We start from the raw sequence: 22,088 nt of genomic DNA, 5'->3' as shown, positions 1-22,088 counted from the left end.
CAGCAGATGGGAATGCATACAGAGACCCACATGATGGCCATTCTAGGTTGTCAACTTGACTACATCTGGAATGAACTACAATTATTCGTTCCATGGGAGGGAACACCTGTGAGAGACTGATTGTTTCTGTTTGGTTTGAAGCAGGTGAATGCACTTCTAATATTGCCCTTTGCCACCCTTTTAACCAGGGCCACACCTTCTGCCAGAAACCTTTAAGAGGACATGGAAAAGGGAAGCATTTACTTGCTGCGTCCTTGCCCTGGCCTTGCTTGTATAGCTATTCCATCACTGGCATCAGAGCCCACTTCTTTGGGATTCCAGCATATACTGAAATGAAGACCAGACAAGGCACCCAGCCTCGTGGACTGACCAACAGTTAGACTGTTCACAGCCAGCCATTGTTGGATTAGCTAGACAACAGACCTAAGTCGTTCCAATTTCTATATGCATTCTGTAAGTTCCATTACTCTAGACAACCCTGACTAATAGAATCCACAAGCAGGCATCATGCGGAGTTAGAACACTCAGCCCTAAATGAGGTGTCTCTAGAAAATCAGTCCCCTCAGGGCTCAGCGAACCCCAGGGAAGAGGAGACAGAAAGAATCTAAGAACCAGAGGGGACAGAGAACACCAATAAAACAAGGCTTCTAAATCAACCTGAACAAAGTTCATATGAACTCAGAGACTGAAGCAGCAAACACAAGGCCTGCATGGGTCTGCACCAGGTCATCTACATATAAATTACGACTTCCAGTTTAGTGTTTCTCTGATTTTTGTGCCTTCTCTTGGGATCTTTTCCTTCTGTTTGTTTGTCTTCTCCAACTCTAATGTGTTAGTTTTGCTTTATCTTACTCTATTTTATTTTACTATTAAATAATAAAAGTCTTTAAAAAAAAAAAAGTTTTGGTTTGTTTTTGGAGACAGGGTTTCACTGCATAGCCCTGGCTGTCCTGGAATTTATTCTGTAACCAGGCTGGCCTCATACTCACAGATCTACCTGTCTTTGCCTCCTGAATATTACGGTTAAAGTGTCATATTGTCTGGAGTCTGTTTGTTTTCCTATGAGAGACAGAAAGGGAGTGGGGATCCACATGGGATGGGAAACCGTAATCAAATGTATTACATGAGTAAATAAAAAGGGGGAAAAGAATGTTGGTATAAGAGCATAAAATGTAATACTGAACTGACATATTTATTCACTGACATATTTAGTCAATCATGGCTCCTTAAGGGCTTTCAAATCATAGTTGGAGCCCTTAACATGTGCTAAGGAGAAGGACAACAGCCTTCGGAGACAGCCTGCCACCAACTGGCTCAGTCTTAGAGCTTCAAGGTCACTTTAAAATGAGGCATTCTGAGGAGAGAACTGGCAATGTGAGCACCCTTTCCCATCTCACCACAGTGGGCTCACACCTGAAGGACCAGATCGGCTTCACCACATGCTATGTGCAAGATGCACTCAGCTCAGGGAAGGAAGCTGGTTCTGGCTCCTGAACACTAAGGGAAGACTCAGGGACATGGAGGGGAGTACAGGAAGATCCCAAAGCAGTGGAGGAAGGAATCAGGGTGTGTCCACGGAGAATACTTTGGGTAATGGCCAGAACAAGACTCCTCCAAGTGAAGGATGGCAGGGAGTGCCAATGGCAGATCCCAGATCAGCTAGATTCCTTAAAAGGTGCTAGACTTGTGAAAATAAACAGCAGCTCCCATTTCAAGCAAGAGGTGAGGCAGCATGCTTCTGGTCACAATAGCACTGTAAGGAACAGGAATGCACTGCCAACTGACACAGTCAAATCACAACTATCAGTTCCTTACATCAACTGTAAATAAATGTGGCTTCACAGGACTCTGCCTAAGCTCATCAGCAAGTCATAGACTCAGGATATTAACCCCATGCAGAGCCTAAGGCAGGGGGCTGCCCAGCTTCTAGAGAAATGTCACTGGGAAAAGGCTTCAGGAAAACAATGGCCAGAAAGAAGAAAGCTATGAGGACTTAATAGCCGATCACCCCCAAGCTACTGAGCACAGATGAGTCTGAGACATCTTCCTTCCCTTCTCTAGGGTCCTCAGCATCATGGCCTGTGCCTCTCAAGTCCAGGAAAAAGACCCCTGTAACTACAGCCCTGCTTCTGGCTGGGAGTCTACCATGACCTTCAGGGTTTAGCTGGTAGGTGGACAGTCCAGGCCACCAGGCCAGGGTTGACAGCTCTCATTTCTGATCTCCATTTCAGAACACAATGCAGGCTGTCACACTGATGTGTGATTCCCCTCTGTATGTTGTGAATACATTTTATTGCCATTGGTTAATAAAGAAACTGCTTTCAGGCAATGGCTTAACAGAGTAAAGCCAGGCAGGAAAACTAAACTGAATGCTGGAAGAAAGAAGGTGGAGTCAGAAGAAGCCATGCAGCTGCCCGCAGGAGACAGACACCTCCACTGGAGGCTGCTGGCTGAAACTTTACAGGTAGGCCACAACCTTTTGGTGATGCACAGATTAATGGAGATGGGTTAGTTTAAGATATAAGAGCTAGCTAAAAACATGCTTAAGCTATTAGCCAAACAGTATTGCAAATAATACAGTTTCTGTGTGATTATTTCAAATCTGAGCGAACTCCGCCAACATCACACCATGCTTTGGAGGCAGATGCAATATTTTTACTGACTCTGAAAGGAATTACTATTGATTATTATGTAGGCTTCTTAGCTCTCCAGACTCTTGTACCGGTGAGGGATAAGACTGAAAAGCTGGACTTACCAGGGCTTTAGAAGAAGCACCTCAGCTACTGGAAAGTGTGTCAGCAACCTCATCACTGTTGTACACTGAAGGCCACACACATATACACTCTGGGATAGAGAACCCGAGTAATAAATTGATGACTTGTTTAGTTCCCAAAGTTTCAGAAACCGCAGTCTTTCCTTCTATCTGACAATATAGATTTTGGCTGGTGTCAGTCCAGCAGAGCAGGTTCTGTGATGGGTCAACAGGGGTAAGTGCAGAACTTGTTTCTCTTGATGTGAGCCTGTGGGTGAACTCCTCCCCACCCAAAGGAGGGAGGCAGCAGGAAAAACCACCAAGGGCATTTCTGTACTACTGATGGCACTGAGTGCAGATCCACCCAGGCCAGTGAGGCCCCAACTATGCATGGAGTAAAACCCAAGCACTACAGTTTCTAACTCATATCAGCAGAGAAGAGACCAGCACTGGGAGGTCTGTGCCCCCAATCCCTAAAGATTCTGATGCTTCAAGGTACTCCAGCCCTCCGAGAAACTGGGACAGAAGGTCCAACTACTGAGCTATCCAAAGAGCTCATGATGCAACCAGGACCCTGGGAGGTTCAGGCTGGGCACTCATCATTGGGTGTACATTCAGACAACTCTGAGACTGTTCCACACCTGCAATGTCTCCGCTGACAAACATGAGTAAGAGCCACGCCTTCCTCAAGGGACTTCTGGGAGGACAATCATTTAGCATGAATGAAACACTCAGAATAGTGCTGAGCACCAAAGTCTAGGAAAAAGCTTTTCCTACAGAAAAGGAAAGTCTGGTTATCCCTTATTTTCCAACAAAGTCACGTGAATTAATAGCAGTTAAAGTTTATCTTCTGTAGGGTCACTTGTCCAGCCTCATTTACAGTGAGGAAACAGCAACCCCCGTGGTTGTTTTCCAAAGGAAAGACTAGAAAGCAACCAACTTCACAATAGTTCAAATTCAATTTGCCATATTTTCTGTTAAGAACTTTGTATTTTTGTGTAAATACTATTCTTTTCCCTGGTTTTTTTCCCCCCTAGCTATCCGGGAACTAGCTCTGTAGAGCAGGTTCACTTTGAACTCACAGAGATCCGCCTGCCTCTGCCTCCTGAGTGCTGCAATTAAAGGTGTGCACCACCACCATCCATCCTAATAACTACTATTCTTAAAAAGCGCTCCAGGGCACCCGAGAAAGCTCCGCGGGTAACGGTGCCACCCACCCGCTGCCAGCTGGATGGCCTGAGTCTGAGCCCCAGGATGCACATGGTGGCAGGGCAGAACTGACTCCTGCAGGTGCTTCCTGACCTCCTATAGGGTGTGGCACACACCCATGCCCAAACATAAACAAACAAGTGAAAACTCCTGAGAAGGAGAAGATATTAGCTTGTTCACTTAGCAGACAGAGGCAAGAAACCTCAAATTAAGGCCAACTTGAACAACTTAGTAAGACCTGCCTCAAAATAAAACTACAGAAAAGGGTGGCTATAGTGTTCACTGGTACAGCACATGCCCGGTATGTGCAAGGTCCTGGAGTTTAAGTCACAGCAACACACATGTGCACACATGAACGCATGCACAATTTTTCTAAAAGTAAAAACAGCAGCTCTTCTGTATTCAAATGTCATGAAGAATGTTTCATATCCAGGACACCGTGGGATTCTTACTGAGATGCTCTAAGCTACAAGCCTGAGGACTGCTCCCCACACCTACAAAACCACTGTCGTATGAATGAAGTAAAGCAGCAGCCGATCTAGGAGTCAGAAGAGTGTGTGATCTTCCAGGCCCCAGCCGCAGCCCAGTTGACTAGCCTCACACAAAGAAAGGAATGGATGAAGGAAGGCACAGAATGTTCACTGCTGAGCACGCCACATAACGATGCCTTTTGGTCAGGGCAAGACCAAGAAGCCAGTGTGGATTACGTGTAAGTTACAGCTTCTATGTACCCAAACAGGAAAGCACTGGAACAAATAGTCACAGCCCACCCTCCTGAACACACAGGACCTGACTACCCCAGAGGGAGATGAGGTTCTGAGCTCTAAACCATAAGTAAGCGGGAGGGAAAGAGTCCAGTCATGACTTTCTATTTACTTGTAAACCACAATTAACAACATACATAGCTGTACAAAGTAGCAGATATCTTGTATGATCTATAAACATATATGTGTTGTGAGCTGGCCACTGTAAGAACTCAGTGTTCAGTTCCCTCTGCCTGTCTTCTGGGAGGAAGGCCACATTTATTCTAAAAACAGACAAACTTTAGCTTAATCACTGCTCCACTGTCTGTCTTAATCATCTAACAAATATGTTATGACAAATGATAAAAAAAAAGAGCATTAAAAAGCAAACAAAGTTATTTTGCATGTGTGTGGGGGGGGTACAGGTGTACCATGGTGCATGTTCATGGTCAGAAGATGACTTAAAAGAGTAAGCTCTCTCTTCCTACCATGTATGTTCTAGGGCTCTACCTCAGGCCTTGGGGCTGGGCAGCCCATGCCCTTACCCACTGAGCCATCTTGCAGGCCTGGGAAGATATTTGAGCAAGCAAAGTTACTTCTAGTAAAAGTACAGTAGCTTGTTATGGATTAATCTTCTATACACTGTTAAGAAGTGTCTTTGCCAAAGCACCTTCTGATTGGTTCAATAAAAGATCTGACTGGCCAATAGCTCGGCAGTTAGAAGTTAGTTGGGACCTGTGGATTTAAAGAGATCACAGGGAAGAAGGGTGCAGTCATGAGCAGTCAGCAGTCAGAGACAGAGGAGGCAGGAGATGCACATGCTGTGCTGAAAAGCGGAACTGCCACATGGCAGAGTGTACATAAGAAATATGGGTTAGTTTAAACTGAAAGAGCTAGTTAGCAACAACTCTAAGCCATCAACCGGGCATTTATAAGTAATAATAAGTCTCTGTGTGGGTTATTGGGGGGAGCTGGCAGTCCCAACAAAAAACTTGGCCTACAAGTAGAACACAAATTTCCACATTAAACCAAAGAAAGCTTAAAAAAAGGTTCCAAACACACAAAAATAGAGCCAAATGTGGCTTTCTAGTCTCACAGTGTCAAGGCAGCTGCAGTACAGAGATGACTTTCCCAGCAGCTGCCTGTGGGATGGAGTCAGCCATTGGCCCCCTTGCACTGGCACCATGTACTAAGCCTAGTCCCACCGGTGGCTGACACAGCAGTTCAAGATTCATCTCATGATCAGAAAACAATACAGATGCTCAAAAAAGACAGATCCAGACAAAAGAAACCTCTAAACGGTCACAGTGTGTTTAAAAAGGTACAGGGGCTTTGCAGAGAAAAAAGACATAGACAGTCATAGAAAAAAAACTCCTTAAGAAAGGAGTAAAGTAATTACAGAGAAAAAAAAGCCAGATAAAAATGGAAACTGCACAGGAGTCTGGACACCATGTGTTGTTGTGTTGTCTTTGGAGTTTTTGATTGCTGATAACAAACAACAGCTGCTGAGAGACAACGATTGTGAATGGTTCTGGTTTAAACCAAAATTTAAAAATGTCTTGACTTCAAAATGGAAGTCAAAAGATGTGTTGCTTTGAGAAAGAGGTAGTGCTTCTGTTCCCACAGAAAACAAAAGACTGTGGATTCATTCAAGGTTAAAGATGATCAGGTTTGATAGAGGAAGACCCCCTGAAAAACCCTGGCTACAGACATAAAGAAATCTAGAAAAACTACAAGACATGTAACCTACTCATAAAACAACAACAACAACAAATCATCTTTGGCTAACTTGTGTACAATATACAGTCATACTTGTATTAATGCAGATATGTATGTTACCTTTAAAAGTTTATGTATTTTCAGAGCAAGGGCAGCAGACATCAATAAAATCAGAAGGCGCAGGTAATCCAACATCTCAAAATCACCTTTGCTGCAGTTTCCTCAATGTTCTATATCCAGAACAGCTTCAAGACTGCTAGGCGATATGATCCAGCCTCACAGACTACTCTAGCCAGACCATAATCCTGATTTTTTTCTCAGGGTTCCCCAAAAACTCCAGCACCACCAAACAACAGGAAGCAGTCTAGAGAAAAATAATGCTCACATTCCCAAAAGATGGGTTACGGCTGTTTGTTGTCATGGGGGGGGAGGGTGTTTACAAATTGTTATTGATCATGGAGCAAAAAAACCACAAAACACCTAAACAGAAAAGTTAGATACAAGGATCACTTAATGAAAGAAAAAAGGGGATATGGTATAGAAATGATGGGATAAAAGGGTAGATTATTGAATCTACTTTAATTCAAAAAATAAATATTAATCTCAAAATCTTTTACATTGGTATGAATTTTGGTTTATTGGCATAAATTTAAAGTTATTTTGCTTACTGTATGTATATTTCTACTCTTTTTTGAGGCAAGCTGCTTCTGTAGCTCACTTAAAAATGTATAATTAAGAAATACAAGTTAGTAGTTAGCTACCTATAATAATCAAACTTATATTAGGTATGTTTTAAAGGTTAAAGAGATATACTTAGGCAGATGGTCTTCAAACACGACAAAGACTTATAGAATATGGCATTTAAAATGTTTTAATAACAAGGTTTTTTTGACAGTGAGACACATCTGCTCCTCATAGCACAAATTTACTTCAGAAAAGATGAAGGGCACTGAAGAAACTCCATATGGAGTTTGCTTTCTTTATGGCAAAAAGTTAGCCATTTAGGCAACAAAACTGCTCTAGCCTCAAGCGCTAAGAGTATACTGTCCAAACTGGACCAGAAGGACGCAAAAGAAAGTGACTGCCAACATTGCCAAGACAAGGCAGAAAGTCCTTCAAAATTCCCTGCTTCTCAGAAATGTCTGTCAAATACATTAGGCCTGTAGGTCAAAGTTGGTTAAGCCAACATTACAGATGAACTTTGGGTGACCATCCAGTCGCCAGATGTACTTGTTATTAAGTAACATTACAGCCTTCTGGGGTCTTAGATAGAGTTAAAAACTAAGTAATTAAAGTTTTCCTTAATTATGGTAAAAGGTAAATTAGGTATAAAACTTTAGACTCTAAGATAAGATAGATAATTTTGCCAAATACAAAAAGAACTGGATATTGTAACTGTAATTCTCACTTGGTAACTGTTTTCGTTGTACATAATTTGACTATGTTAAAGTTAAAAACCTTCCTTTTTAATTAGATAACAGGGGGAAATGTTATGGGATAATCATTTTGTATACCGAGAAGACGTGTCTTTGCCAAGATGCTTTCTGATTGGTTTAATGAAAGAGGTGACAGGGCAATACCTAGGCAGGTACAGGTTAGGTGGGATTTGGCAACCAAATGAGAGGACAGGGAAGAAAAAGAGTGGAGTCATGAGGAGTCACCAGCCAGAGACACAGAGGAAGCAGGAAATGAACATGTCCCGGTGAAAAAAGGTACCACTGCATGACGGAGCATAGATAAGAAATATGGGTTAATTTAAGTTGAAAGAGCTAGTTGGTAACAATCCTAAGCTATAGACTGAGCATTTATAATTAACAATCACTCTCTGTGTAGCTACTTTGGAGTGGGTTGGTGGGACAGAAGACTCTGCCCACAGTAATTTGTTCATTATCTACAAGTTAAGAGACGATCTACAAGGCAGAGATCGTTGAAAACAGATGCCCAAATGATCACCAAGGAGGGGAAAGTATCAAATTAAGAGCAACCTTTGTGGGCATAGGGAAAGTCCAGAGAAGAGGAGGCTCCCCACATCTGCTATAGAGAAAGTCTAGAGAAGAGGAGGCTCCCCACATCTGCTACAGGGCTCAGTGCAAAGGGGGCCAGCCATGTGCTTGCACCCTAGGGTGATTCACTGCAGGGCTATTGCAGAGGTCTGAAATTCAGTCTGAGATGACCCAAGTAGTTTTCTCTGATTTTACTAAATGCTAAAATTCTAAAGCAGGTCACGATAACTATTCATATAATTCTTTCAGAATAAGGGAAGAAATCACTTGTCTGCCACGTGGCAGCACGGGTGGGAAAGAGTCGCCCTTCCCTACACATAAAACCTGAGGTAGGTGGAAAAGCTGGCCCTGAGTTCACAAGAGCAGAAGAGCTGGTCCCGCCTCTCATCAGCTGCAGCACTGGGGAGAGTGGCCCCTATGCAAACCTGGACACACAGCAGAGCTGGCCTTGAAGGTACAGGTGTGAGAGAACTGACCTTGAGGATGTGAAAGCAGAACTGGCCACGCCCCTTTCTCTTTGCTGTAAGAAGTTAACTAGCCAGGAGGGCTCATCCTGGTGGGGAGTACGAGGAGAGCTGGCTGGCTGACCCAACTCTGCAACTACCAAGGCCCAGAACCAGGGTTACGAGTTGGCCCATCTCAACATTCACCCCATCTGTGATCTGCTGGAGCATGTGAAGGGACCAGTCCTGCAGACCCAAAGCTGCAGGACCTCCACAACACAGGGCAACAACAGGATAACCAAGAGGAGTTCCAGTGAGGGCCAACATGGATAGTGTAACAGAAATCAGGGGCCTTGAACCAGACCAACGACTCTGCAGCAAATACATGCAAGTAAAGATGTATGGACAAAAGTGTTTACTGTGTGACTCACTGTGTCACACTGCAGCTTCCATGATGAGGCTGTTTTCTTTCTTTTTTTCTTTTTTTTTCCTCTTAAATTTTATTTTGGGGTGGGGGAAGGTTTCAAGGCTAGAGGGCAGAGACAAAGAAACAGGGAAATGAATGAGATGGAGACGCATGATGAGAAAGACAAAGAATAATTCAAAAAGAAAGTTAAAAAAAAACACAACAGAATGAGGTGAGAGAAACCAACCAATGAACCAGGAAAAAAAAGTTGCTAGAAAACAGACAAAGAAAGAACAAAGACTGCATGTGCACACACAGAGGAAACAACTGAACAAGGAATGAGCCAACCAGTACCATTACATAGCTGCCCTGCGTCACATGAGCCTTCAGTTGTGGTTTTAGGACAGATGGGAGTTGCTTGCTTGCAAATATTTATAAACTGTATATTCACTATCTGCTGCGGGTGGCCATTCAGAAACCCAAACAATCAAATCCAATTTAAATCTAAAATACACTCATTTGGGGGATGGGGTACAGCTCAGGGGAGAAGTGTGTGCTCAGAGCACAAGGCTGTAGTTTGTTCCAAGCATCACAGAAACCCAGACACATTCACATCCACATGAAAGCACAGCCCACACCAACTATGAAGCTATTGGCGACCGACGCCTGCTTGGCAAAGGGAAAGTGCATTGGACAGTCACTGATTCTGTAGACTACACTCTGGGACAGGTCCCATACTCAGGCATAACTGGCGCGTAAAAACAAACTCTGGGTTTTTTTTTTTTTGAGGGGGTCAGGGGAGCGGTGGGCTTTGTTATTTTGTTTTGCTTTGTTTGGGCATTTCTTTTTGTCTTTCCTTTCCCCCCTTTTGAGAGAGAAAATAAACATAAACTTGGGTAGGATCTGGGAGGAGTTGGGGAACGGAACATGATCAAATATACTGCATAAAAATTTTTAACTAAAAAAATTGAAAAAAGCAAACAAAAATTAGAGCACAGAACAATGTGTAAAACAGTTCTATTTTTACAAAAATGGGTGAAACATGCACATAAAGAAATCATCCATATATGCTTAAGAGGAGCCTGTGCATGGCAAACAAAAGTGACTGACAGCTGCTGACTGTGGGGCAGATAGCAGCTGGAGGACCTGCCCTGAAATCTGCATCTGGACCAGATTACTTGGTGAGGAGCGCTAATTGAACAGTCTTTGTTCCACGCCTGAGAAGTGACAGAGAGGGAGAACTGGGCCGTTTAAACTATGTTTTCACAGCTCTGGGAAAATTAGGCTTAAAGATTTGACCCCTCCTCTGAGAGCAATATATCTCAATTCCTTCCCAGGTTAACTCCTAAGGAGCAGTGAGGGTCCACAAATGAAAGCTACCACAGACTCTGAAGAAAGCAGTTTTTGTACTCAGACAAACTCACAGAGAGCAAGCCTCTTGAATCAGATGACAGCCACCAAGTCCCTAAAAAGCAGCTTTTCCTGTTTTCTAGTCCTATGAAAGTAAACAAGTCCTACCAGTAAAAACAGGAAACTGCCCTGCTTGCCTTAGACTAGACTCTAGGGTAGTGGGAGTCTTGGGTCTGAGCTCAGTCCTCTGATCCTGCCACTTGAGTCTGAGCTGGCAGCTGGGACACTAGGCCCAAGCTTAGGGTAGAAATCTGCGAACTGTGTGACTGCAGAGAAAATGTAACTACCTGGGCATCCTTTCTCTTCTAAACAGTCGGATGATGGGGGGAAGAATCTCTGAGTTCTAGCTCTCGGATTCTGGGCACCAGCTGTCCTCATCTGTTCCAGCACGAAAAAGGCAACCATCAAACAAAGAAACAAAGGAAGGGTCTCTTTCATAAAAACATGTTACCCACTGGGATTAAGACACAGAAACTCCATAAGTGGAAATGACATGGCCTGGCCTCCTAAACCAGAAGGCTAGTTCCAGGATTTAGCCACCAGAACACTGACTGGCATTCCAGAAGCAGAGGGCAATGTACATAGTGAAGTCTCTGAAGGCTGAGTTGGGAAGCTTCTGGTACTTGCTATCTTGTGCCACCTAAGGACTCAGGGAGCCTGTGCCAGAGTCTCACACACAAAGACACGAGTGACTCTTCACCTCCATCGCAGAAAGATAAAAAAAAGCTACAACCTCAATCCAGTAAATGTGTTCTCGCCTTTCTCTGTGGTCCTGACTGCCCAGGGCTTTTTATCAGCCCTGGCTATAGACCAGGTACATCCTGCTGTTAGTGCTTGCCAGTAGACAGTGGGAAAGTCAGGTACAAGGCCACCTGTCCTGTGGGAACGGCACTGTTGCCTGCCCTTTCATTCCACAACATAGTGACACTAGACACGGATCGCCACAGGACTACAAAGAGCAGGCCCCAGAAGCTGGACCTTTCACCCAACAACTGGGACGCACAACTCAGTCTCCCCTAGCCCCAGGCATCAGGACTCCGGCAGCACACCCTCAGGGCACTTCCTCAGGCCCGACAGCTCTTCCCCTATAGCTTCTACCAAGTTCCCAAACACAACTAACTGAAAAGCAAGAAAACACAAGCACTCAGCTTGAGGGTTAAGAATGCTTCCTAAGGAGCTGCAAATGCAAACTGACCTTTCAATGGGGTCTGAAAAAGAATGTGACTTACCAAACGTGCCATAAAATCCTCGTGGTCCACAGGTACCCACGCCATACTTCTTTAAAGACGCTAAAGCTGCGGCCTTTATGGAAGCAAATGTGCTAATGATTTCTTCTGTGTGGTCCTGACGACCCTCCCCCGCCCCCAACTTTCCCTTCTTCCCTTTATCTATAATTCCGACAAGCCCAGGCAATACTTCCCACTCTTGGGCCCTCTCCTACCTTCCCCCCTTTCTTGTAACTACAGCAGTTCTAATGGGGTTTAGGAAACAGACTAGGAAGACACAGGACTGAAGCATGGAGAGGTGACATCGCCTACCTCTAAAAGCCCAAAGACCACTAGTTTCTCCTGAGGATCTGCAAGTCCCAGTCCTAACAGGAGCTGGGAAACTTGTGGATGCTCTCTCACTGCCCGGGTCGGGCTTCCTAGGTTCTCTGGGTGTCACCCACACTGAGCCCACTCAACACATCTGCCCTGAATAGTTCAAGTCCAGATTTTGATTCTGTCAGACCCCGTAGTGTAAAACTGTCCCTCTCAGATGACCCCACCTGACTTTTATGTCATTTCTGCAGCTAGCAAGGTCCTATCCCACTTCAGTATCAAGCGCTACTCACCTTAACCCGAGGGTTGGCCAGCAACCCAAGAAAATTAAAGGATGCAAAGTTTACACATTCTTTTCCATTGACCACGATGTTGTGGGTTGGAGGGCTGGGGAAAGAGACAGAGAGGGGTTTACTTCAGCACCCACCTGAGCACAGGAGGGCAGGCACAGCACAGCTATGCAGTCAGACCACTCTATCTGCCCTCTATCCCTTTCCTTTGTACTTTTTCATAAATTAGGGAATGGTAAATTTAAAGTCAAACATCTTCCTATTAGCTCTGTTCTTTAATAAGCTCCCTGTACTTAAAAAAGAGTAAGATGGTAGGGAGTTGTGGGAAAGCCAGCTCTTTGCTGATGTAAGGAGACAGCACAACATGACAGAACAGACAGAGGCCATCAAAACATGGGCCAAGCGAGGAGAGGGATTGTGCCCGGAACTGTGGCTTCAGTGACACTGCTGACGCCTGTCTGTGGTGAGCCAGAAAGGACTGCACACTGCTCTCAGACACTACTTATTTATTTGTAACAGAACTGATAACTCATGAGAAAAGAGGTACAGAATTCTAGAAAGCCACAGAAGAGACTACCTGAAATCAACTCACAGTACTAACATACAAAATGAGAGAAGACTCAGGGAGGCAGAGGCAGGAGGAGTGTAGTGAATCCGAGGTTAGCCTGGTCTACATAGTGATTTCCAGGTCTTTCAGCACTATACAGAGAGACCCTGTCTAAAGAAAACAAAGCAAAGCAAAAAAAGAGCCTACAGAAAGATGAAAGAGCACATAAGGACGTGGAGAGTAGCGGAAAAGTTACAAGTCCCGTGAGCAGACAATCCAGAAAAAAAGAGTGGAGAAAAAAACCAAAACAAAATAAGACACATGTAGCAGGTGGCAGGGAGGTAGTCATCTCTGCCCTCTGTCACTCATCCGGCAGACAGAAAAATGTCTGAGATGCAATGTCTTAGCAACAATAAAATGCATGATGCAATGGATGTAAGACACCCTGAAATAAATAAAACGTTGCTTTATTAAAAAATACTAAAAATACATGTCATGATATTTAGTATTATAAAACACTGGTATTTTCACTGGGCCTCACTTTCTCATGATGGCCTCAAACTTACTATGTGGCCCAGGCTGCCCTTCAGTTCCTGAACTCCTCCTGTCTCTGCCTTCCAAGTGGTATGACTGTCTACAGCTGTGAGCCACCACACCCAGCAACACTGTGTACTCTAATATATAATATGGGCAAAACCTAAAAGACACAAAGCAAATCTCAGCAAGGACACAGGAATTGTTCAGAAAGGAACACACTTTCCAAAAAGAAAGCAATCAATCACAAAGCACTAAAGACAGACAGTCCAAAGAAAGCAATGTTCTTGGTTTAAAAGGGAAGAGAAAGCTTTTTAGAAATCAAAATAAAAAATTGAGAGCATTCAGGTATCAAAGACAAGTGCTAAGAGCTGGTGACTGCTCAGTGGTCGAGGTGCTCACCACAAAGCCCGACAGCCCGAGTAGATCCCCGAGACCGACTTCTGAAAGCTGTCCTCTCAGCTCCGCAGGCATGCTGTGGCACGCACATGGATGCATGCACACTTCATATGGAAATATTGTTTAAAGTGTCAAACTCTTCTAACAGCACATAGTAAAAGTAGGGGCTATAGCTGGACAGATCTTAGGAAGAACTTACACCCCTCTGCAGAGATCATTACTTTCTAAAGCTTTAAAGTAACAAAACTCTTCAGGTGCAAACCCATCCCAAGCAGAGAGGAGGTGGCAGTGCTTGCACCTTTCCCAGGCCACAGGACAATGCTCATTTATGTGAGAAGTAGATACAGTGTTTTTCAAAATCTACAAATCTGAATGTCTGCTCCTAAGGTATCAGAAAAAAGACTGAATCCTCACTAGAAAAAGTAAACGCTTAAAACTGAGTTCAACTAAGTTGGTCAATCTCAAAAATGCAAAAAGAAGGCAAATCCCTGGTAGAACTCAATTTAAAAAACACCATTGAAGAAATGACCCTGGATAAAGTTCAGTGTGGGTATTTAAACTCTTAAGATAAGAAGGATATACAAATTGATAAGACTATCTAAATTATGTAGATAACACAGAGGACAATGAAGGCATTGTCTTTGAGAACAGAAACCAAAGTTGCATCATACTTTCTTACTGCCCAGCTTATCACAAAAGACAACAGTGTGTGCAATGACTTCACTTACATTAACAAAATCAGTCACACTATCACCTACAAGGCCCTGGATCACATCACCTGTAGACTCCCTACTCATGAAACTACTGGAACTGTTGGGGGAAATGACATACAATGTGTAAATACAGGCAGGCAGAAACACTGATGAGAACCTGACATGCTGACAACCTCAAAGTAGAATATGTGACCCATAGTAATTAGGGCATGTACCAGTATTTCCTAGTGACAAAGCTGATACATGATATGTAAAGGTGAATTCCAGATTCTTTTTCTTTTAATTTTTAGTTTTTCGAGACAGCGTTTGTGTAGTCCTAGCTGCCCTGAAATTCGTTCTATAGACCAGGTTGTCCTCAAACTCACAGAGATCCACCTGTCTCTGCCTCCTGAATGCTGGAATTAAAGGCATGCGCCACAGAATTCCAGATGCCAGGGAACTTAAAAGATACTCTAAAACAGACAAAAGCAAATAAAGAAGAGTCTCAGTCATCTAAGGGAAGGAGACGCATACTGCCAGCTGCTATAGCATGAATGTAAGTCACTGAAGTCACTAAGCTCAGCAGATGAGCTACACACAAAGCATCACACTTTGCACACTTTCATTCCTATGAAATACCTACAAAGTCCGGTCTGCTCACAGAGTAGAGAAATACTGTCAGGGCCTGGGCAACAAGTGGAGCAGGAAGGAAAAGCTTGGGATTGACTTGAGGAGGAAAGAAAATGTTCTAGAATTTAGAAAATGGTGATAGTGGCACACCTCTGTAAATACAATAACACTTACTTATTTTAGCTGAATAGTTTAAAACAATGAATTTTGTGCTATGTGGATGTTCAGTAAAGCTTGATTTTAAAGAATAAAACTAAACACTTTCATGCCAAATTAGTATGTAAGCAAACAGGCATTACATCAACAGCAGTAAAACATAGTTTCTCAACATCATGAGAAACAGCCTCATGACAGGGTCATAGTTCAGTGTACAATGCTGTCTAGCATACAAGGTCCAGGTTCCATTCCTACCACCACAAAAACTGGTAAAATCACCAGTGTGTTTGGTTGGGGAGATGGCTCAGTGGTGAAGAGCCTGATGCTCCATTGTGTAGACCAGAGTCCAGATCCCAGCATCCATATTGAGCAGCTTACAAATGCCTGCCACTTTAGCCCCAAGGGACCCAACAACCTTTTCTGGCCACCTCAGGCCCCCACACATACAAACACTTCTGTATATTCTCTCTCTCTTTCTCTTTATCACACACATGGACACACAAACATGTACACACAGAGAGACAACTAATCAAACTGAAAAAATTAAAAACTAACTACTGTGTTGCCTCTTCCTAGTTCTCTACCACTGAGCTACAATCTCAGTTTATTTGTTATTATTATTTTTTAAAAAAGTAATTTATGGAGACAGGCTTTAAAGTCACTCTGTACTCCAGGCAGGGCTTGAACCCAACTCAAGTCTCTTGTATTGCTGGAATTCCTATGCCAAGAGGCCTGGCCTCTTATAGCTTTTATAAGCAATCTACATAATGCACTTGATTTTGATAAAAACGGTTGGAAAAAAAATGATGGATAGTGAAGATCAGTAGAGAACATGAGTGTGAAATAAACACAAACTGAAGATAAGCACAAGACATAGTCCAGACTCTCAGGAGTCTGTCTGTACTCCAATGGCATGAAGGAAAAAATTAAAGAAAGGCCTGGAACAGTCAAGTGCCTATAATCCCAGTGCGGTGCTGGGCTGTTCAGACAGGAAGATTTCTGGGTCAGGTAGCCTAGCCAAACATCAGTGACAGCTTTTCAGGCAGGAGACTTGTCTCAAGGGAGTAAGGCAAGAACAGCAGGAAAAGACACTCGACCGCTGACCTCCAAATACCCACATATGTCAGCACTGGATGTGTGTACCTTACCTGCTTACCCACTCTGGGAGAGAGACAGACAGAGGGAGAGGAACGGGTGGAGGAAGGGGAAAAGAAGGGGCCAATGTTTTCAAGCCAACAGACAAAATTATAAGGCTTCTCTGAGCAGCAGGAGCAGGACAGGGAGTTCTAGAAGAAAAAAGAAAAGAAACCTAACGGATGGCATGACTGAACAATGGAGATGTACAGTTCTGGAGGAAGACACAGATGGAATGCAGACTGTCAAGCTCAAAAGTAAACCAAGGATGACGTCAACGCTAGGAAAACAAAGAGAAGTGTATGATAAAGTAGTCATTCAGCATGGGTTTCTTTAGTGGCAATATGGCCAGAGACAGAAAACTGAAGCAGAGCACAATCTAGACACGCCATGCTGCAGTTAACAGGGAATGGAGGAACAGGACAGTGCACACAGCTGAGATGTGTACGGCTAAGCTTCAGGCTCTTCCTGCAGGTACCCCAGGTGCTGAGACAGTAGAGGACCACAGCAGGCCACTGTACTTGCTCTAGACCACCTTTTCCTAATCTATGCAGAGACTAGACAGTGAATGCTGGAGTCCTGGGGACATTGAGATCTGCTGTGTTTATAGTCAGTCTTTAGTTCCACCACCAATCAAAATAAAAAAAACAAAACAAAACCTCAGAGGAACAAGGGGGAATCAAGAAACAACAGAGTATGAGTTAGGGGAGAAAGAGAATGTGTTTTAAGGAAAACAAAAAGATAATCTTCAATTCCCAAATTAGAGTTTAAAAGATTCCCAGGGGGCTGGAGAGATGGCTCAGAGGTTAAGAGCATTGCCTGCTCTTCCAAAGGTCCTGAGTTCAATTCCCGGCAACCACATGGTGGCTCACAACCATCTGTAATGGGGTCTGGTGCCCTCTTCTGGCCTGCAGGCATACACAGACAAAATATTGTATACATAATAAATAAATAAATATTTAAAAGATTCCCAGGCCACCCCTTGAAGAAAATTGTCTTCATCTAATAAGGGTGAAGACCACCCTTCACACGCTTGGCAACAGAACTAAAGCCAGGTCAATCACTCCAAGCAGCAAGGCCAAGCAAGTCACCCGGAAACGATGTTGTAGTTGAGAGCCGGATGGTTTTTTGAGACAGGAGGGACGAGAGGTTCTGGCTGCCACTCTTCAATCAGTTCTTCCTTTTCCTACAGAAAAAGAGGCGTTAGAGTGAGTGGCTCAGCACGAGTCACCTCACACTGGCTCTGGTGATGCCAAACTGCAACATTGCAACAATGAACAGCGTGCCACAAAAACACTCCTGCCAGCTGTTGTGGAGAGCGTAGGCCATCCTTGTTGTGTTCAGGGTACTTCCCACTCTTACTTCTTTCCTTATTACAGCTCATCCCCTTTCTCATGCAGTTTTTGGGTAACCTGACAACTTAAAAATCTCATTTCTGTTTAGGATTTCTTCCATCTTACCACACATAACACAAAAAAATCCTAATTGGGATGTGGGTATTTCCAACTCTGAATCCCCTTTCTGAAGACCACATGGAGGACTCTCCTCTTGGCCTCAAGGGCAGCTCACATAACCTGTGTGAGACACACATGCGCCCCTCAAGCCATCTCCCAGCAGGCTGCAGTCTCCTCCAGTGAGGCTTTATGCCTCTTTCCTCAAGCTTCATCTACTCCGATGTTCCTTACTGCCTGCTCTTCTTATAGTCAACATTTTAACATCCACTACAGAGTCAAGTTTCATTTTGCTTTAAAAAGATGTAGCTCCCACATACCTTGAATAAAACAAGCTTCATTTCTTTTTTTTTAAATATTTATTTATTATGTATACAATATTCTGTCTGTGTGTATGCCTGCTGGCCAGAAGAGGGCATCAGATCTCATTACAGATGGTTGTGAGCCACCATGTGGTTGCTGGGAATTGAACTCAGGACCTTTGGAAGAGCAGGCAATGCTCTTAATCACTGAGCCATCTCTCCAGCCCCCAGGCTTCATTTCTTACCTTAGCTGTAAGGTCAGAACGCTCCTGCAACTTGTAGGTTTTAGAGAAAACCAGTCTGATTATCCAAAGTATTAGAATTCCTTCCAGAATGAGATGGTATGCTGGAGCCTACGAGGGAGAAAAGCAAAGAAGGAAAGTAGTCACTTCAAAAGCTGTAGGGAAACTCAGTCCACCACAGTGCTGCCTCTCCTGAGGGTTGCACTATTACTGTATACACCTCACTGCCAGGGCTTCCTTAAGGGCTCTTGATGCCTTTCCCACCTTAACAACCCCCAGTACTTCAGCTTTAAAACCTTTCAGTAGTGAAAAAGAGAAAGAAGTAAGACCTGACAACCCCAACAGTTGAAACAACTCTCATGTCTTTCAGATAATTTACACTTTTACTGGCAAGAAATGTGTATAAGGAAACTGTACACACCTAAACACACCTGTACCCACCATGGAAAAGCTAATAAAACTACATGCAAACCAGCTTCCATAACTCTTAAAGTTTTGCACATCTTACTGTATTTTCCCTACCCTGCTGCTAAATCTCCTTAGACCTTAGACAATGCAGCGTGGATGGGTGGGAGTGGCAGTAATAAATGCTTAAAGGAAAGTGGCTCTCTTTTCTATCATGGGACCCAAAGGATTTCAACCTGTTTCATGATGATAGACACAAAGATATCTTTATTTTTATTAAAATATTTTATTATTTTATGTGTATAGGTATTCTGTCTGCACATGTCTGTTTACCATATGTGCTCCTGGCACCTGCAGAGATCAGAAGATTCCCCTAGAACTGGTTACAAATGGCTGTGAGCCACCATGTAGACGCTGGGAATTGAATCCAGACCCTCGCCCAGAGTGTGGAGCCAGCATAGTAAGATGGAATCTTGGCTAGTCTACTATCTTGTCCTCTACATGGTTTCAGAATAAAGGCATGGATGAGTTTATGTAGAAGAATCTAGACACCTATAACCCTTCAGTTACTGGCTGGATTCTCTATTCCAGTGGGTTACCACCAGAAAAATCATTTAAAACAGGCATGTTAATCTGGGTGTGATGGTGCACACCTGTAATCCCAGTACATGGGAAGCACAAGCAGGCAGATCTTTTGACTTTAAGGCCAGGATGGTCTACATAGCTGCACCCTATTTCAAATAAACCACCACACAAAAAAGAAACAAAACAAGCCCTTTGTTTTGTTTTGGAGAGAGGTCTCACTACGGAGCCATAGCTGGCCTGGAACTTGTTATATAGACCAGGAATGCAGGGAGTAAAAGTATGAGCCACCATACCTGGTAAACCCAGGCCTTTAAAAGTTAGGCATATGTGTGCTTGAAATACTAGGAGCATCTGAAGTTCAAGGAGAACCCAGGCTACAGAGTGAGACATTATCTCAAAATACAGCCATGTACTTACAAACTTAAATACAGAATAGATCAGCACTGAGGCAGAAATACGGGATGACATTTCACCATAGCTAAAAACAAAGGAGCAAACAAAAGCCACACCAGACCACAGACTGGAAAGCTGCTGACAGTTCTCATGTGAACTTTCCTGTCAATGTGAAAGTACCTTTAAAACTACATAGATGACACGCACATACACATGTGCACATGGATCTTTATTTTTCAGATATACTTTACAAGCCTCAAATTCTACAAAATACATAGAAACTGAGAAAAAGAACAGAAATCTCTACTTAAGATGACCTAAAACTTTTACTGACCCTTCTTAAACATAATTAACTTAAGAGTGAGTCCAGATAACCTTGATTTTCTCAATAACTGGATGATAGCAGGCAAACATCTCTTCAGCTAACAAACCCCATAGAGAAATTACCCTAAGATGAAAAACTAATAGTCTAAAAAATTATTCAAATAATCATAAATACCAGTTTTATTTTTTTCCTCTCTACCTAGGAAATGTGACACACAAAGAATTTTCCAAAGTCTGTGTTGGTCCCTTTTGGGGAGTAAGAAGTCACACTGTACAACAGAAAATTACTCATTTCTTAAAAAAAAAATAACAATTATAGTGACTCAGTAACTATAACTAGCCTAATATTGGACCTCAGTATAGATTAGGAAAATCAAGTACCCTCTGTCTCAAATAATTTTCATGAAGAAATTCCCGGTAATCTGAGTTTGGTGCCGTGTACTTAATCCCAGCACTTGGGAGGCCAGGGCAGCCTGGTCTACAAAGTGAGTTCCAGGGCAGCCAGGGCTATACAGAAAAACCCTGTCTAGAAATAGCAAAAGAAACAAAGAAATGAAAGGAAGAAGGGAGGGAAGGCGGCACAGAGAGATGGGAGTGGAGGACGGGAAGGAAGGAAGAGAAATTCCAGAGAGTTCTTGCAATGGAACATGGTCATTCCTCAGAAGAAGCAACTTTGGATAACATTATCAAATAAAGTGAAATTCACTTCCAACTAATGTGAGCTCTCTATGCACCGGGATTTATCTGCTCACTCAAACAGCTTGGTCTCCGGGCTTCAGATTCGTCTGGTCTAATACATACATGGTCACCGACATTCACATTAAAGTGGTATTACAAACGCATTGCCAGTGCCTATTATCACGTGAAGTTAGAGAAGGCCGTGTTGAAGAGGCCCTGAGACAGAAAATATACAAGTTCTATAGGACATAGCAGGGAAGCTCAGTTGTTCAAGAAACCAGCGTCCTCCCAAGGCTGGCATTTGTATTATCCATTTTTTTTACGTAGCTGAATGAAACCACCATAACCCTTTAACTATTCTTTTAAATATCCTTCAAAACGTTATATATTCATAATATAGAAACTGTAGGCAAAAGAATGTCTACTCCATGCTCATAAATTCCCAATTACTCCGCCTTGTAAACCACTATCCCCCGCCCTGGGCAAAGTTTGTAATTTATGATAGGGCATTCCTCCCACCTAGATCGCCCACTCCCACAAACCCCGTCTGGCCATCAGTTCCAACTGTGGTTCTGAGGACTCGTGTGTCCTCGGCACCCCTCCCAAGAGCTGCTTTCCTGCGTGACTCCAGGAGGCGAGGGCAGCCGAGGCTCTCTCCCCTGCGCTCCCCGGGAGCAGGAAGCACCGTGGATCCGGGCCGCGGGTCGCTAGACCCGGGCCGCGGGTTCACGGGTAGTTCTGGCTACCGACGCACCTCGTACAGCGCCTGCACCATCTCCACCAGCACCCACTGCTCCGCCACCGTCGCCATGGTCAGTCACCCGGCTTCCGGCAGGCGGGTCACAGTCGCGTCAAATAGTGCGGCGGCGCGGACTAGTGACGTCACGCCACCGCGGGGCGGGGCCGCGGGAAGTTGTGCGTCGCCTCCACCACGGTGTGCGTTGTTCCTGAACCAGGACGTGAAGTCGGAGGCTCAGAGCCCTGAGACTCGAACACCTTCGCTCAGTAGACTTTGTGTTGAGAGAATTAGTTCTTGGCCTTTGTTCTTGATGGTCGGCTGTGCACAGGGTTATTGAGATGAACGAAATTAGGCCTGGGGA

At 43.8% G+C, this 22,088-nt stretch overlaps 1 protein-coding gene across 3 annotated transcripts in view; it reads right to left on the bottom strand.

Annotated features, from left to right (window-relative positions):
- Sptlc1 (serine palmitoyltransferase long chain base subunit 1) overlaps nt 1-21,850 on the bottom strand; it is a 45,539-nt gene extending 23,689 nt beyond the window's left edge. For all 3 annotated transcript variants that reach the window (XR_012910358.1, XM_075969617.1, XM_075969618.1), the window contains exons 1-5: nt 21,743-21,850; nt 18,607-18,714; nt 17,700-17,794; nt 12,520-12,613; nt 11,915-11,987 (exon numbers count right to left, since the gene is read on the bottom strand). Coding sequence is in view for 2 of the 3 variants with exons in the window: in XM_075969617.1 (XP_075825732.1) it covers nt 11,915-11,987; nt 12,520-12,613; nt 17,700-17,794; nt 18,607-18,714; nt 21,743-21,799 (427 nt within the window). In the remaining variant the exon portion in view is untranslated. The remainder of the gene's footprint in view (nt 1-11,914; nt 11,988-12,519; nt 12,614-17,699; nt 17,795-18,606; nt 18,715-21,742) is intronic.
- Nucleotides 21,851-22,088: the final 238 nt, after the last annotated feature.

Source organism: Microtus pennsylvanicus, chromosome 4 (genome assembly GCF_037038515.1).
Source record: "Microtus pennsylvanicus isolate mMicPen1 chromosome 4, mMicPen1.hap1, whole genome shotgun sequence".
Lineage (NCBI taxonomy): Eukaryota > Metazoa > Chordata > Mammalia > Rodentia > Cricetidae > Microtus > Microtus pennsylvanicus.
The sequence above is the reverse complement of the archived record's forward strand: the minus strand, read 5'-3'. Positions and strand labels throughout refer to the sequence as shown.